Consider the following 15,938-nt stretch of genomic DNA (forward strand, 5'->3'; position numbering starts at 1 on the left):
AATGCTTCCAAACAAACCTGTTGGACTATAACCTTGTGTTGTGTGATTTGTAACTTTGTCCACCCCAGTCCAACGCCAGCTCCACCAGATCACACTTAAGGCTGGTATTGTGGAGAAGGAAACTGTCCTTCGTTTAACAGTGTGCTGCATTCCTCCAGATGGCAGACTCCACTGACCCAGCTGTCATTTTGGAACAGGGCTGACATGCTCTGTTTTCCTTGGGGAAAAGGAAAAGCAGGGGCTTCAGAACCATGTTCTCAAAACAGGGCATTGATTTTCCTCTGTCTGAGGCAAATGTCAGGAACTGTATAGGGCAGCTCCAGACTGATAGTGGTTGTCCATGTGCACAACAGCCTTTTAAATATAGCAGTGATGGCGGGGATATTCGTCAATTCCCAGATATCCAGTGGATGGTGTGTTGCTCTAGAAACTACAAATGGTAAGATGAGGTAGAGATCAGACGTGATACTTGCTGTAAGGGCTGACGTGAGAATTAATGCAATGAGATTGGTACATACAGCAAGAATACCCATTTGGCCGCGTGGAGAGGATCACTCCACCAAACCCAGTGGCAACTCATACTTAGGCAAAAAACCATCAGGTTTAAGCCCAGTGTAACGAAGTGAAAGGTTTCTCACTTTGACAGAAAAATTCAGAAAGATAGAATATTTCTTAAATGGTAACAGGTTAGGAATGTGAGTGTCCAAACTGTTCTGGATGTCCTTTATCCATAAGGGAATAAAAGCTAGTATGCAGATGTGTTTGACTTAATTGAGTTGTTTGGAGAAGTAATGATGAAGATTGAAGAAGGCAGAGTGGTGGACATTATCAATATGGACTTCAGTAACGTGTTTTCAAGGGTTCTGCATGGTAGACTGGTTAGCAAGGTTAGATCACAGAATACAGAGCGAACTAGCCATTTGGATACAGAACTGGCTTGAAGGTAAGAGACAGAGGGTGGTAGTAGAGGATTGGTTTACAGACTGGCGGTGTGCCAAAAGGATTTGTGCTCGGGCCAAATTTTTTTGCCATTTATGTAAATGATTTAGATATGAACTTAGGAGGTATGGTTAGTAAATTCGCAGATGACACCAAAATTGGCAGTGTAGTGGACAGCGTAGAAGTTTACCTCAGAGTACAATGGGATCTTGATCAGATGGGCCATTGGGCTGAGGAGTGGCAGATGGAGTTTAATTTAGATAAATGTGAGATGCTACATTTTGAAAAGGCAAATCAAGGCAGGACTTATACACTTAATGGTAAGGTCCTGGGGAGTGTTGTGGAACAAGGAGACCTTGGAGTGCAGGTTCATAGTTCTTTGAAAGTAAAGTAACAGATACGGGGGAACCTCGATTATCCGAACGTGATGGGCGGACATTATTTCGTTCGGATAATTGATTATTCGGTTAATCGATTAAATGCCTTTCCTCTGGGGCTTAGAGTTTTTAAAGTCTGCTCCCCTTTCAGGAGACTGCTGCAGTACACAGCGTGCGACGGCTCGCTCCTAACCCCATTCAACACCCATCCACAGCCCCCAACCCCATTCAACACCACCCCCCGCCCCTAACCCCGTGCAAAACTGCCCCCGTCCCCACCCCGTGCAACACCACCCTCAACCCTGTGCAACACTGCCCCCCCAACCCCGTGCAACACTGCTCCCCCCAACAGCGTGCAACACCACCCCCCTGCGTGCAACACCCTACCCCAAACCCCCTGCAACATGGGCCCCCGCCCCCTCTCTGGGATAGGCAGACTGGACACCAACAATAACACTGCTGCTGCCTATGTGGGGTAAGTTTCCAAACAGCGCGCGCGCACACAGCCACAAACACACAACTTTTTTACTGCAACTTTTTGACAGGTTCCACCTTTGCCCTGTACAGGACAATGTTGAGAGATTATCTGGGGAAGGGGCAGTTTAGGGGTATACCCCAGTGTAGAACTCCAGGGAAAGTGTGGGGAGGGAGAGAGAGAGAGCGGGCAATCAGTCATTTGGAGATGGTGCTTATTTAATCACTGTTGGAAACAGTGATGTAATGTTTCCATTGGGACCTGGAGATCTCCTTCGGATAATCCGATTTTCGGATAATTGGTATTTGGATAATCGAGGTTCCTCTGTAGACAGGACAGTTTGGTATGCTTGCCTTTATTGGTCAGTGCATTGAGTATAGGAGTTGGGAGGTCATATTGTGGATAGAGGACATTGGTTAGATCACTTTTGGAATATTGTGCGTAATTCTGGTCTCCCTCCTACCAGAAGGATGTTGTGAAACTTTATAAACAGTTCAGAAAAGACTTAGACGGATGTTGCCAGGGTTGGAGAATTGGAGCTATAGGGAGAGGCTGAATACACTGCGGCTAATTTTCCTACATTGGAGACTGAGAGGTGAATTTATCAGAGTCTATAAAGCCACGAGGGGCATAGATAGCATAATAACCAAGGCTTTTTCCTGAAGATACCAGAGCCCAGAACCGGAAGGTGAAACATTTGAAAGGGACCTAAGGGGCAACCTTTACATGCAGAGAGTGATATGTATATGAAATGAGCTGCCAGAATGGAATGAACTGCCAGAAGAAGTGGTGGAGGCTGGTACTAATACAACATTTAAAAGACATCTGGATGGGTATATAAATTGGAGAAGTTTACAGGGATATGGACCAAGTGTTGGCAAATGGAACTAGATTAATTTAGGATATCTGTCAGTATGGATAAGTTGGACCGAAGGGTCTGTTTCCATACTGTACAGCTCTATGACTGTATGTACTGAGCAATCAACGAGGCAAAGGATATGTTGATAATCATTCCAAGGTGATTGAATGCATGAGTAAAGATATCTTGCTGATGTTGTATAGTGACTTGGTGAGGCATCAACTGGAGCATTGTATATCGTTTCAGTCCCCTTATCTAAAGGAAGGAAATACTGTATCTCCTGACTCCTGAGAGGTCTCCAAATCAGGACCTCTGGAGTTGTGAGGCAGCAGTGCTAACCACTGAACCATCTCTATCACACTTCTTGAAAAGCTGATCTGCATTAGCTGTCCTACAGTCCTCTTACACCTCTCCTGTGGCCAGAGAGCAATTAAAAATTTGGGCCTGGGCCCTTGTGATTTCCTCTTGTCTCCCACAGCAGCCTGGGATACAGAGTTTATAAAGGCTGGGGTTTTGTCCACTTTTAAATCCACTTACTCCAATACCTCCTTACTCCCTATATCAAACTGCTCAAGAACCCCAGAGTCTTTCTCAAATTCTGTACCTATATCCTCCTCCTCCTGAGTAAAGAGAGATCTGAAGTACTTATTTAAACATTGCCAGCATCCTTCAGCTCCACAAAGATTTACCCTTTTGTCCCCCTCACGCCCTACACTTTCTCTGGTTATTCTCTTTCCCTTGGTTTACTTGTAGAGTATCTTGGGATTCTGTCTAATCTTTCTTTATGCCCCTTTTTTGTTCTCCTAATTGCTTTCTTAAGTTTCCCTTACATTTTCAGTACTCCAGGGTGTCTATGGTTTTGCTCCCTTTGCATCTCATATGTCACCCTTTTCCTTTTTTATCCCATGCTGAATTTTGGTTCTCTTGGCTTTTTACTCCTATATTTTACCCTAAAAGGATTGGTTGGGCCTGTTCTGTCCCCAGTACCTTTTTGAACACCTCCCACCATTCTGCAGTAAATTCACCCTCAGGTCTTTGGGTATATCCTGCCTTAGTTTGATAAAAATTGCCTTCTGCCAATCCAAAACTTGTTTTTGAAATAGATCATCATCTTCCATTTCCAGAATAAATTTAAAATGTATGGTGTCACGTCTCAATCATTAATATGCTTGCCCACTGCTACTTCAAAAACCTGTCTAGCTTTGTTCCCCAGAATTGGGTACAGCATTGCACTGCTCCTTGTTCAACCGTCTACATAAAGGCTTTCCTGTATAATTTATAAAACCTGCCTATTCTACACTTTTTAAAGTATGATTATCCAAATTAATATTGGGGTAGTTGAAATATTGGATCTGGGTCCACTGCTTTTGGTCATTTATATGATTTGGATGTGAACATAAGAGGTATGATTAGTAAGTTTGCAGAAGACACCAAAATTGATGGTGTCATGGACAGTGAAGAAAGTTACCTCAGAGTACAATGACATCGGAGTACAAGTACAATGGGCGGCACGGTGGCACAGTGGTTAGCACTGCTGCCTCACAGCGCCAGAGACCTGGGTTCATTTCCCGCCTCAGGCGACTGACTGTGTGGAGTTTGCACGTTCTCCCCGTTTCTGCGCGGGTTTCCTCCGGGTGCTCCGGTTTCCTCCCACAGTCCAAAGATGTGCTGGTCAGGTGAATTGGCCATGCTAAATTGCCCGTAGTGTTAGGTAAGGGGTAAATGTAGGGGTATGGGGTGGGTTGCGCTTCGGCGGGGCGGTGTGGACTTGTTGGGCCGAAGGGCCTGTTTCCACACTGTAAGTAATCTAATCTAATCTTGATCAATGGGCCAAGGAGTGGCAGGTGGTGTTCAACTTCGATAAATGTGAGTTGCTGCATTTTAGAAAGGCAAATTAGGGCAGGACTTATACACTTAATGGTAAGGTCCTGGGGAGAGCTGCTGAACTGAGACCTTGGAGTGCAGGTTCACAGTTCCTTGAAAGTAGGGTCGCAGGCAGATAGGATAGTGAAGAAGGTATTAGATATTCTGCCTTTATTGGTCAGTGCATTGAATGTAGGAGTTGAGAGGTCATGTGGCAGTTGTATAAGACATTGGTTAGGTCACTTTTGGAATATTGTGATCAATTCTGGTCTCCGGATTTACAAGGATGTTGCCAGGATTTGAGGGTTTGAGCTACTATAGCGAAGGTTGAATAGGCTGGGGCTCTTTTCCCTGGAGCATCAGAGATTGAGGGGTGATCTTATAGAAGTTCATAAAATCATGAGGGGATTAGATAAGATGAACAGCCTAGGTCTTTTCCCTGGGGTGGGGCAAGAACTAAAGGTCATCGGTTTAAGAGGGGAGGATTTAAAAAGGACCTCAGGGGCCTTTTTTTTTACATAGAGGGTGGTGTGTGTGGAACGAGCTGCTGGAGGAAGTGGTGGAGACTGGTACAATAATAACATTTAAAAGGCATCTGGATGGGTATATGAACAGAATGGTTTAGAGGGATACGGACAAATGCTAGCAAATGGACAAGACTAATTTAGGATATCTGGTCGGCATGGACGAGTTGGGTGGAACTGTGTGACTCTAATTTCTAGAGGTCCCCGCAATATGAACATTCAGCTTATGAACACAATCCCATATGGTATAATTTTAAATAACTGACATACAAATATTTTCTGTACTTATAAACAGCTGCTTTATGTTCTCCTGTAGTGTGTTCCAAATTGCAAAAAAATCAGCTTGCAACAGACTCAGGAGCAGAACTCATCTGAAACCTGGGGACTGCCCGTACCCTATTACTATCTTTATATACCTCAGTGAATTGACTATGTATTTGCTCCTCAATTGCCTGCTGTTGGAGGTCTACAATACACTCCTAACAGTGTTACTGCCCCTATTTTGTTCCTAAGCTCTACCCATAAGGCTTCATTTAACGTCCTCCATATTGCAGAAACTGACTCCTTAATTAATAAAGCAGCAGCACCTCCTCATTTACACCCACTTCTATTTCACCTGAAGTTCCTACTCCAGAATGTTGAATTGTCAGTCCCACCCCTTCCTCAACCATGACTCTGATATTAACAATATGGTAATTCCACGTGCAATGCATGCCCTTAACCCATTTGCTTTACTCTGAACATTAAAAGTGAGGCTCTCCACCTTTGCCTTACTCCTTGAGACACAGTATGGTCACATATTGTGATGTGATGTGACCTTCCTCTGCCTCGGTTCCTTTTCTAAGGCATGTTGTGTTCCCTACCTCTGACAACTACTTTAAACTCCTCCCAATATCCCGCCAGGATGTTGGTCTCATTCTGGTTCAGTTGCGTGAGATCCCACCTTTACGGGTCCTACCTTCCCCGGAAACAATCAGATGAAAAAGACCACTTACTCATTGGGAAGGCAGTATCTAAATGGGATTGAGAAGAAAAGGGGACGAAGTACAGATATGCAATTCAATCAATTAACAAACAAAATAAAGCAAAGAGAATATCTGGTAACTTATCTGTTAATGAGATATTCCTGTATGAATGTAGCCTATTAAAACAGTGGCAGATGTTTGGATGGTTTCTGAGACAATATGCTGAAATAATATTTTTGTTACTTTTGTTTCTAGTTTTGGATCGTTTATGATTGGACACAACAGCAAACACATTCACCACTTTCACATGAATACACCAAAGTATTTCCTCCAGCATAATAAAGAAGAAAAAGTTAAAATGTGATTTCAGTAATAGCAATATTTTGATGTTATACATATCGTAGTACATATTATTTGAAACTATGGACTATTACTACAAGATGTGTTTTGACTTTATTAAGGATGGTATTGTATGATGGCTAAAACATTAGAAAGCACATGACCAGAAAAGACCTACATCATCAATTCTACAACATCTATTACAAACTTGTGCAAATTTAAAAAAACTGGGATAACTTTAGAGTCTTTATGGATTCTTCTTTTGTTCCTTTTCTAGATAGGACTTTACAATCCCAGCAACTTAGAAACTATTAAGTTGCATTTAACTTCCAATTGTCTCTATTTTTAAAACCCTCAAATTTGATGCTAATGAGATACATACCAGCTACTTGTTGGAAATTTATTCACTTTACTGAAGGCAGAAGTTCAGTCTAGTTTGATATCCATATTTCATTGAAAGCAGATTGTATAATGCAAAGTGATGGCAGTGGTTGAAATTATTCCTTAAATATAATGTTGTAATGATCAATTACATCAAGAATGCTGGCTACTGATCTTCTCACTCTTGGTGGAAGTGAATTCATAAGTACGAGTAAAAATAGGATTTAGACTTGCCTACAGCAGAATTATTATTCACGTCAAGTCCTTTTGTGGTACTGTTCATTGACCATTGTTACTAGCTTGAACCCTGCAATTCAATAAGTGTGAGTGCATCTCTGACATGAAAAAGAAATTATAAAACTTGGGGATGACAGAACATCAAGTAAGTTATATGTTTTCCCCTTTCATACTTGTTTTCTTACACAAGTTACCATTTGCTAGCTGATGTAATGAACAGACATGTTTTCTGGCAACTGACAATGATTCAATGACTAGTTTAAAATGTTTGGGTTAGGAATAGGTTGGTGAAGAATGTGTTACGAGATATATACAGAAATTCAGAAGCAATTAGGTCAACGTAATGATAGCTGTTTGCTAGCACAGAACTTCAGTACTGCTGAAAAGACACATTAGAGCAATTTGCAAAAAATGTAAAAAGTAATAAGGTGTCACAGTGAGTTTTGAAAAGATTTGTAGCTCATGTTGAGGTTCTGGATGTAGGTTGCTCACTGAGCAGGAAGGTTCATTTTCAGATGTTTCGTCACCACACTAGGTAACATCATCAGTGAGCCTCCAGACGAAGCACTGGTGGTATGGCCCGCTTTCTCTTTATGTGTTTAGGTTTCCTTGGGTTGGTGATACTATTTCTTGTGGTGACATCATTTCATTTCCTGTTCTTTTTCTCTGGGGGTGGTAAATGAGATCCAAGTCAATGTGTTTGTTGATAGAGTTCCAGTTGGAATTGCCATGTTTCTAGGAATTCTCATGTGTGTCTATGTTTGGCTTGTCCTAGGATGGATGTGTTGTCCCAGTCGAAGTGGTGTCCTTCCTCATCTGTATGTAAGGATACTAGTTAGAATGGATCATGTCTTTTTGTGGCTAGTTGATGTTCATGTATCCTGGTAGCAAGTTTTCTGCTTGTTTGTCCAATGCAGTGTTTGTTACAATTCTTGCAAGGTATTTTGTAAATGACATTAGTTTTGCTTGTTGTCTTTTTAGGGTCTTTCAAGTTCATTAGCTGCTGTTTCAGTGTGTTGGTGGCTTTGTGGGCTACCATGATGCCAAGAGATCTGAGTAGTCTGGCAGTCATTTGCGAGATATCTTTGATGTAGGAGAGAGTGGCTAGGGCTTCTGGATGTGTTTTGTCTGCTTGTTTGGGTTTGTTGCCGAGAAGTCGGCGGACTATGTTCATTGGGTACCCGTTCTTTTTGAATTGACTGTATAGGTGATTTTCCTCTGCTCTGCGTAGTTCCTCTGCACTGCACTGCAGTGTGTGGTGCACAAATAGTCTAAATCCTATTTTTACTCGTACTTATGAATTCACTTCCACCAAGAGTGAGAAGATCAGTAGCCAGCATTCTTGATGTAATTGATCATTACAACATTATATTTAAGGAATATTAAGGAATAATACAGCTTTGATTGTGGATGTTGGGATGATTGCTTCTTTAGTTCAGTATTTGGTCTGTATGTGTTGTTTTCTTGTAGACGCTGGTTTGAAGTTCCCCATTGGCTGTTCGTTCTATTGCGACATCAAGGGACAGTAGTTTGTTGTTGTTTTCCTCCTCTTTAGTGAATTTTATGCCAGTAAGGGTATTGTTGATGGTCTTGAATGTTTCCTCTAATTTGTTTCGTTTAGCGATGACAAAGATGTCATTCACGTAGCGGCCTCAAAGTTTGGGTTGGATGGTTGCAGAGCTTTTCATTCTAGTGTCTATATTACTGCCTGTGCTAAGGGGAACTTCAAATTAACGTCTACAGCAAAACAATACATACAAACCAAATACTGAACTAAAGAAGCAATCATCCCAACACCCATAAACGAAGCTGCATTCGAACATTATTTCAATGAGCCACCACGTACTACAGCACAGAGGAACTATGCAGAGCTGAGGAAAATCACCTATATAGTGTATTCAAAAGGAACAGGTACCCAGTGAACATAGTCCGCCGATTTCTCAGCAACAATCCCAAAGAAGCAGACAAAACATGTCGAGATGCCCTAGCCACTCTCTCCTACATCAAAGACATCTCGCAAATAACTGCCAGGCTACTCAGACCTCTTGGCATAATGGTAGGCCACAAACCCACCAACACACTAAAACAGCAGGTAATAAACATGAAAGACCCTATACAGACAACAAGCAAAACTAATGTCATTTACAAAATACCTTGCAGAAATGAAACAAACACTGAATTGGACAAACAGGCAGAAAACTAGCCACCAGGATACATGAACATTAACTAGCCACAAAAAGATATGACCCACTCTCACTAGTATCCTTACATACAGATGAGGAAGGACACCACTTTGACTACGACATCACATCCATCCTACGACAAGCCAAAACGAGAAATGCACGGGAAATCCGTAAACATGGCATTCCAACCAGAACTCTGTCAACAAACACATTGACTTGGATCTCATTTACCACCTCCTGAGAAAAAATACGGAAAATAAAATGACATCGCCACAGGAAATGGCATTACCAATCCAAGGAAACCTAAAAAATGTAAATAGAAAGCGGGCCATACCACCAGTGCTTCATCCGGAGGCTCACTGATGATATTACCTAGTATGGTGATGAAATATCTAAAAACAAACCTTCCAGCTCAGCAAGTAAACCTACATCCAGAAGTATCACATAGCGTTTCCTCTTTGAGTTTGCAACAAGCGTGATAGCCAATCTGCCTGTATTTGCAAAATTCACATCAGTGTCCAACATTATATGCGATACTGCAATTTGTTAAATAATCCTGAGTGTGCAAAGAATTACACTGACAACCAATTTAGGACTGTTAATCTGGTTCGCAGTATAGTACATCTATGTAACAGAAGCTACATATATTAAAACATAGAATTCTGTTCTTGAAGACAGAAAGACCATGTGTACATTGCTTGTTTCAACTCAACAAAATAGGTGATTGCACTGAGAAATGAACCAGAAAATGGCTATATGTTGTGTAATCAGAAAATTTAAACATAGTATGGCAGTCGTCATCATACAGAACATTGCTTGCATTTTATTTTGTATTTCCCACAAATTTTATCTTGTTGAATGAATGATGAAAATTTTTAAGATAAGTATAAAAATACTTTAAAAAGCCTGCCTCCCAAATCACATGAAACAACAACCCCATGTCCACTCTGATGGACATTTTTATCTGGACTTTTAGAGATGATACATTGCTTATGGTTTTGGTTTCCTTACTTTATTGAAGAACACAGAATATTGCATTTAGGGTGCACTTTTTGTGCACTTCCAAAGATTGTGTATTGTCCTCTCAGGGAATTTTTGGAAAATCCAAAAGGAAAAGGATAGTACGATTGATCAGTGAATTGGTATTAAAAGGTGTAATGCCTTAACGTGTTATTACCCAAATAAAATGGTAAATGGCTGTTAAAGCATGAGATTAACTAATGTGAATTATACAATTATTTCTTCATGTAGAACAGTGAAACAGATTCTGGGGTAAGATATTTCCGCATATTTTATGTATACATAATAAACTAGCACTTTTCAATAAGCTTCCAATTCTGTTGAAACTAAAATCAATATGTTTGAGAAGACAACTGAATGGAAATTTAATACTCATCCACAGGGATGTTTTTGATAAATAAAAAAAATTGAGATCTAAACTGCAATTTTACGAATACAAATATTTTTTGGAAAGATTACAACAAAATTTAAGTAGGGATAATGCTCGGAGGAGAGTTTGCAGTTGTTTCAGAAAAGGAAGCAAGTGGTAGTGAAGTAGAAAATGTTCAATAAGTTGAAGGTAAATAGTTTCTGGATTAGTGGTGCTAGAAGAGCACAGCAGTTCAGGCAGCATCCAAGGAGCTTCGAAATCGACGTTTCGGGCAAAAGCCCTTCATCAGGAATAAAGGCAGTGAGAGATAAGCTAGAGGAGGGTGGGGGTGGGGACAAAGTAGCATAGAGTACAATGGGTGAGTGGGGGAAGGGATGAAGGTGATAGGTCAGGGAGGAGAGGGTGGAGTGGATAAGTGGAAAAGGAGATAGGCAGGTAGGACAAGTCCGGACAGTGCTGAGCTGGAAGTTTGGAACTAGGGTGGGGTGGGGGAAGGGGAAATGAGGAAACTGTTGAAGTCCACATTGATGCCCTGGGGTTGAAGTGTTCCGAGGTGGAAGATGAGGCATTCTTCCTCCAGGCGTCTGGTGGTGAGGGAGCACTTTCCGCTGCCACCGCAGGAACTGTAAAACCTGCGCCCACACCTCCTCCTCACCTCTATCCAAGGCCCTAAAGGAGCCTTCCACTTCCATCAAAGTTTTACTTGCACATCCACTAATATCATTTATTGTATCCATTGCTCCCGATGCGGTCTCCTCTACATTGGGGAGACTGGGCGCCTCCTAGCAGAGCGCTTTAGGTAACATCTCTGGGACACCCGCACCAATCAACCACACCGCCCCATGGCCCAACATTTCAACTCCCCCTCCCACTCTGCCGAGGACATGGAGGTCCTGGGCCTCCTTCACTGCTGCTCCCTCACCACCAGACGCCTGGAGGAAGAACGCCTCATCTTCCGCCTCGGAACACTTCAACCCCAGGGCATCAATGTGGACTTCAACAGTTTCCTCATTTCGCCTTCCCCCACCTCACCCTAGTTCCAAACTTCCAGCTCAGCACTGTCCCCATGACTTGTCTGGACTTGTCCTATCTGCCTATCTCCTTTTCCACCTATCCACTCCACCCTCTCCTCCCTGACCTATCACCTTCATCCCCTCTCCCACTCACCCATTGTACTCTATGCTATTTTCTCCCCACCCCCACCCTCCTCTCGCTTATCTCTCCACGCTTCAGGCTCACTGCCTTTATTCCTGAAGGGCTTTTGCCCGAAACGTCGATTTCGAAGCTCCTTGGATGTTGCCTGAACTGCTGTGCTCTTCCAGCACCACTAATCCAGAATCTGGTTTCCAGCATCTGCAGTCATTGTTTTTACCACCTTGAAGGTAAATAGTGAAAAGTTAATTGCATTGATCAGTATTGGTAGAAGTTTAAAGTCAGAGCTAGCATTAAACTAAAGTGAGACATCAGGGGTGTTTATTGTTTAAAGTAATGAGCTATCAGAAAATGTTGTGCAGTTGTTATGTCTCTACCTCTGGACCAGAAGATCTGGGTTCAACTCCCATCTGTTCCAGAGGTGTGTCCAAATACATCTGAACAGATGTATTAGAAAATGGGGTCCATGAAGATAAGTTACCACTGAACAAAATTCAGATTTGACGTTTAAGAGGCAATTAAGTAAACAAAGGCAAATATTAGAAGACAATGGGAAAAAAAACAATGAACTGGGTTGATTTTAGTGGTCTTAGTGGGGTACTAACATCAGCTGAAATGTGTTATGCTGAATAGCCTTTTTTGTACAAAAATTTCTCAAATAAGTCTTTTAATAAAATTATTTCAAGTTTATTATACTGACATGAATGCTTTATTGAAATGTTTATGTGTATGTTACTTTTCCAAAATTGAGTTTTCGGGAATAAATGTTTTTCTCAGTGGAAATAGAGCAGCATTATTGGTCACAAAGACTAATCAGACAAGAGAACTTCTAGCAGGCTATTTCTATACAAACATAGGAATTAGGCCGTTCAGCCTTTCATGACTTCCACATTCAACAAGATAATGGCAGATCTTATTATTTAAGAAATATTCTGCACTTACCAATGTGAATAACCTCAATTTTCCAATATATATTTAGATATTCCATTTGCCATATTCTTGCCTAATCACCAATCCTGTCCAAATCCTCCCGAAAATGCTTTATATCATTATCACAACACAGCTTTATAGTTATTTTAATCAACCTGATTGGACCTGATCTGACAAACCTCCAAGGGAGACTGGACGCCTCCTAGCAGAGCGCTTTAGGAAACATCTCTGGGACACCCGCACCAATCAACCCCTCCGCCCTGTGGTCCAACATTTCAACTCCCCCTCCCACTCTGCTGAGGACACGCATCGAGTTTAACGAGTACACAATATTTATGTAATTCGTTTCTCTTCCCACCTCCCATTGCTCCTCCCCTGTTTTTATTTCCCACTACTCTAAGCCTGACGCCCACTACTCTTGTTTATCTCTGAACTCATCCGACCTTGTCCGTTACAAAATGTTTATCTCTGGCCTCACAAGGCCGTTTGACCACCTTCCTCTGTAATCTTATTGTTATGTATCCTTATGACCTCTTGATTGTGTTTTTTTGCTGAAGCGGGAAACAGATGTTTGTAACTGTTTGTACAGGCATATCTAGCTTAACCCCTCCCCCCCCCTCACAGCAACTTATCTATTTGTGTGTAACATCTACCATTGTTTGCAGGCACATTTCATTCTTGTATGACATTTTAGCTAATACAAAAACAATTATAAATTTCCTTCACATAGTTTTCATTCTTGTTAACTCAGCTCTTGGCTGAAACAATTATACACTGGTGTGAGTTCACTTACCTTGCATAAGTAATTATGGTTGCAGAAGTAACACTGCTTTACCTAAATGCCTTTTTCTTTAATTATCATTTGTTATCTTCTGCATTTTTCTTTTAAGCATTGCCCCCAAAATTTGCAAGCATCATTTCAGAGATTTCATCCATCTTGGTCTCACTCATCCCTTCATTATTTGATAGATAAAGTTCTCCTGCCTGATTCCCTTTTAGGAGCATCTGTTTCATTAAGGCGGTCTCAATCAGTCTTTGGGTGTGCCTGCATATACAGGGTATGATGCAACAGCTATTGGCTACCAATACCCCGGCTACTACTATCAGGGAAGTAAGGATGGAAACCACCACCCCCTTCCGATTTCCAAACCATGATTCAAGCCATCCTGTGAGACATGAATTCTCAGTCAGTTCCTCTGCTAAGGTGGTCAATCCCCTTGAGGCCTGAGTAATTGAACCATCAGGTGCAGTGTTATTAGGAATAAAGATACAACAGCTTCCTCCTAACATCACATACATACCCCCTTTGTCTGCTAAAATCATATCAAGGACCATTCTGTTTTCCCATGCCATCCTACTTGTCGCATCAAGCTGTTCTGATATTCCTTTAACCGCATCTCTTGTATAATTTATAAATCGCTGCTGATGATAGAAAATGTAATTTATCCAATCTACATTTTTATTAATCGTTACCCACCAGACGAGAGCTGACTCAATGCTGCAATCTGGTTGCGAGCCTTGAACTCATCCGATACCCCTCTTGGAATTCCTATAGAGTCTAGATAAATCCTGTCATCAAAAGAGGTGTCTAATAATGATCTTTTACTTCTTCCCTTTATCTCTACTATCTTTCTCAAATGCCAGGGTAAATGGAATTGCCAATTGTACAATTGCACATATCCCTCTCCAATCCAGAGATAGGGTGGGTCTCAATATTTTGCCTCCATGGTACCACCATAGTTCTGCTCGGGGAATCTTTAGTGTTGAGTAGTTCCCTCCCTTGTCCATTTCGGTGACATTCTTAATCTCTGTACATAATTTCAGCTCCCCCAAATCTCTAGACCGATTTGTACCTCGTCTATGCACACACGACGTGTGATTTCCGACTGCGGCTGAGAACATAGGGGGAGCTTTTAAATCTTTCTTCTCGAAGGGAGGGAACATCAGAGATAGGGAGGTACAGTTCCTATCATTCCATGCAGTCATATCCTGATACAGGGCTATCATACATTCATGCCCTTCCTGTCTCGCTCCCACCCGAGCGGAAAAAGGGACCATCTGGGCCACTGGCCTACTGGAGGCACATGCATAGCAATTGCTCTTATTCAGACTTTTTACAGTATACTTTGCCCATTCAACCCAGGCATTTGCATCCCGTATCTAGTTTCTATTTCGATGGTCTGTTTCAAGTCCTTCACCTCTATAATTTTTACCACTTTAGGGTCATCAGGAGGGGTGAAAGGTTGAATCTTATTATCCGGTAGTTCTAGGAGAAAGTGAGGACTGCAGATGCTGGAGATCAGAGCTGAAAATGTGTTGCTGGAAAAGCGCAGCAGGTCAGGCAGTATCCAAGGAACAGGAGAAGAAAGGCTCATGTTCCTGAGGAAGGGCTCATGCCTGAAACGTCGATTCTCCTGCTCCTTGGATGCTGCCTGACCTGCTGCGCTTTTCCAGCAACAAATTTTCAGCACAGTATCCGGTAGTTCTGCCCATTTTCCCTTTCCTACGCTAATTCAAAAACAACAGCCCAAGAAATCATTCCCATTTGTTTTCATTTCTATCCCAAATGCTTCATTTAATTGTATCTCATAGGATTCCTCCCCCCCCCCCTCAGAATTGCTTCATGCCTTGTGGTTTTCTTTATCGTTAGGTATATTGGGTTACGCTCTTTATCGGGACAGTCGAGAGCTGGTTGGAAGGGGGCCCAGTGTACTGTGACGAGACCATTATACCAAGTACCATCCATCCCCAAGGCCATCCCTGTAGGACTTAGGATGTATCTCTGAGCTGTGGTACTGCCTTTGATTATCTACATCCCTATAATTTATTAAGCTGCATGCATCTGCGTCTATTCTATTACCTTCTATTATCAGACTCAGGAACCATTAATAACACATATGAAAATAATGTTTGACAAAATCCCAATACTAAGAGAGCTAGTCTCATAACCCTAAGCATCCCCAGCATTCTAAAAATCATGCTGAAGCACCAAAAGACTTAATATACAATCCTACAGAAATAATCCCGCGCTCGCGTCGCCACTATATAATCGGTTACTCAAAGACTCTTTAGCCTGAGTTTCAGTGGTTCTTCTGTTGATTCGGATGTCAAGACTTCTTCCTCAACTGGAGATTTCACTGGCCCTTTGATCCGAGTGTAGTGAGTCCAGCCTTTTTCTGCCGTTCTTATCGCTGTTTCAGTGGTCAAAAGAGCTTGATACGGCCCTTCCCAGTCCAGTTGCATTTTAGTCTCTGTCCATGATTTTACTAAGACCCCATCTCCTGGTCGAATTGGATGAACAGCAAATTCAAGGGGCAAGTCTGT

The 15,938-nt window shown here is 41.9% G+C and overlaps 1 protein-coding gene across 1 annotated transcript in view; it reads left to right on the top strand.

Moving 5' to 3' along the window:
• Positions 1–6,400, top strand: part of LOC140482325 (PGAP2-interacting protein-like) — a 136,998-nt gene extending 130,598 nt beyond the window's left edge. Inside the window, exon 16 of the mRNA XM_072579614.1 lies at positions 6,258–6,400. Within this exon, the coding sequence (XP_072435715.1) occupies positions 6,258–6,366 (109 nt within the window). The 3' untranslated portion in view covers positions 6,367–6,400. The remainder of the gene's footprint in view (positions 1–6,257) is intronic.
• Positions 6,401–15,938: the final 9,538 nt, after the last annotated feature.

The sequence above is a fragment of the Chiloscyllium punctatum genome, chromosome 1 (assembly GCF_047496795.1).
Source record: "Chiloscyllium punctatum isolate Juve2018m chromosome 1, sChiPun1.3, whole genome shotgun sequence".
NCBI classification, from domain to species: domain Eukaryota; kingdom Metazoa; phylum Chordata; class Chondrichthyes; order Orectolobiformes; family Hemiscylliidae; genus Chiloscyllium; species Chiloscyllium punctatum.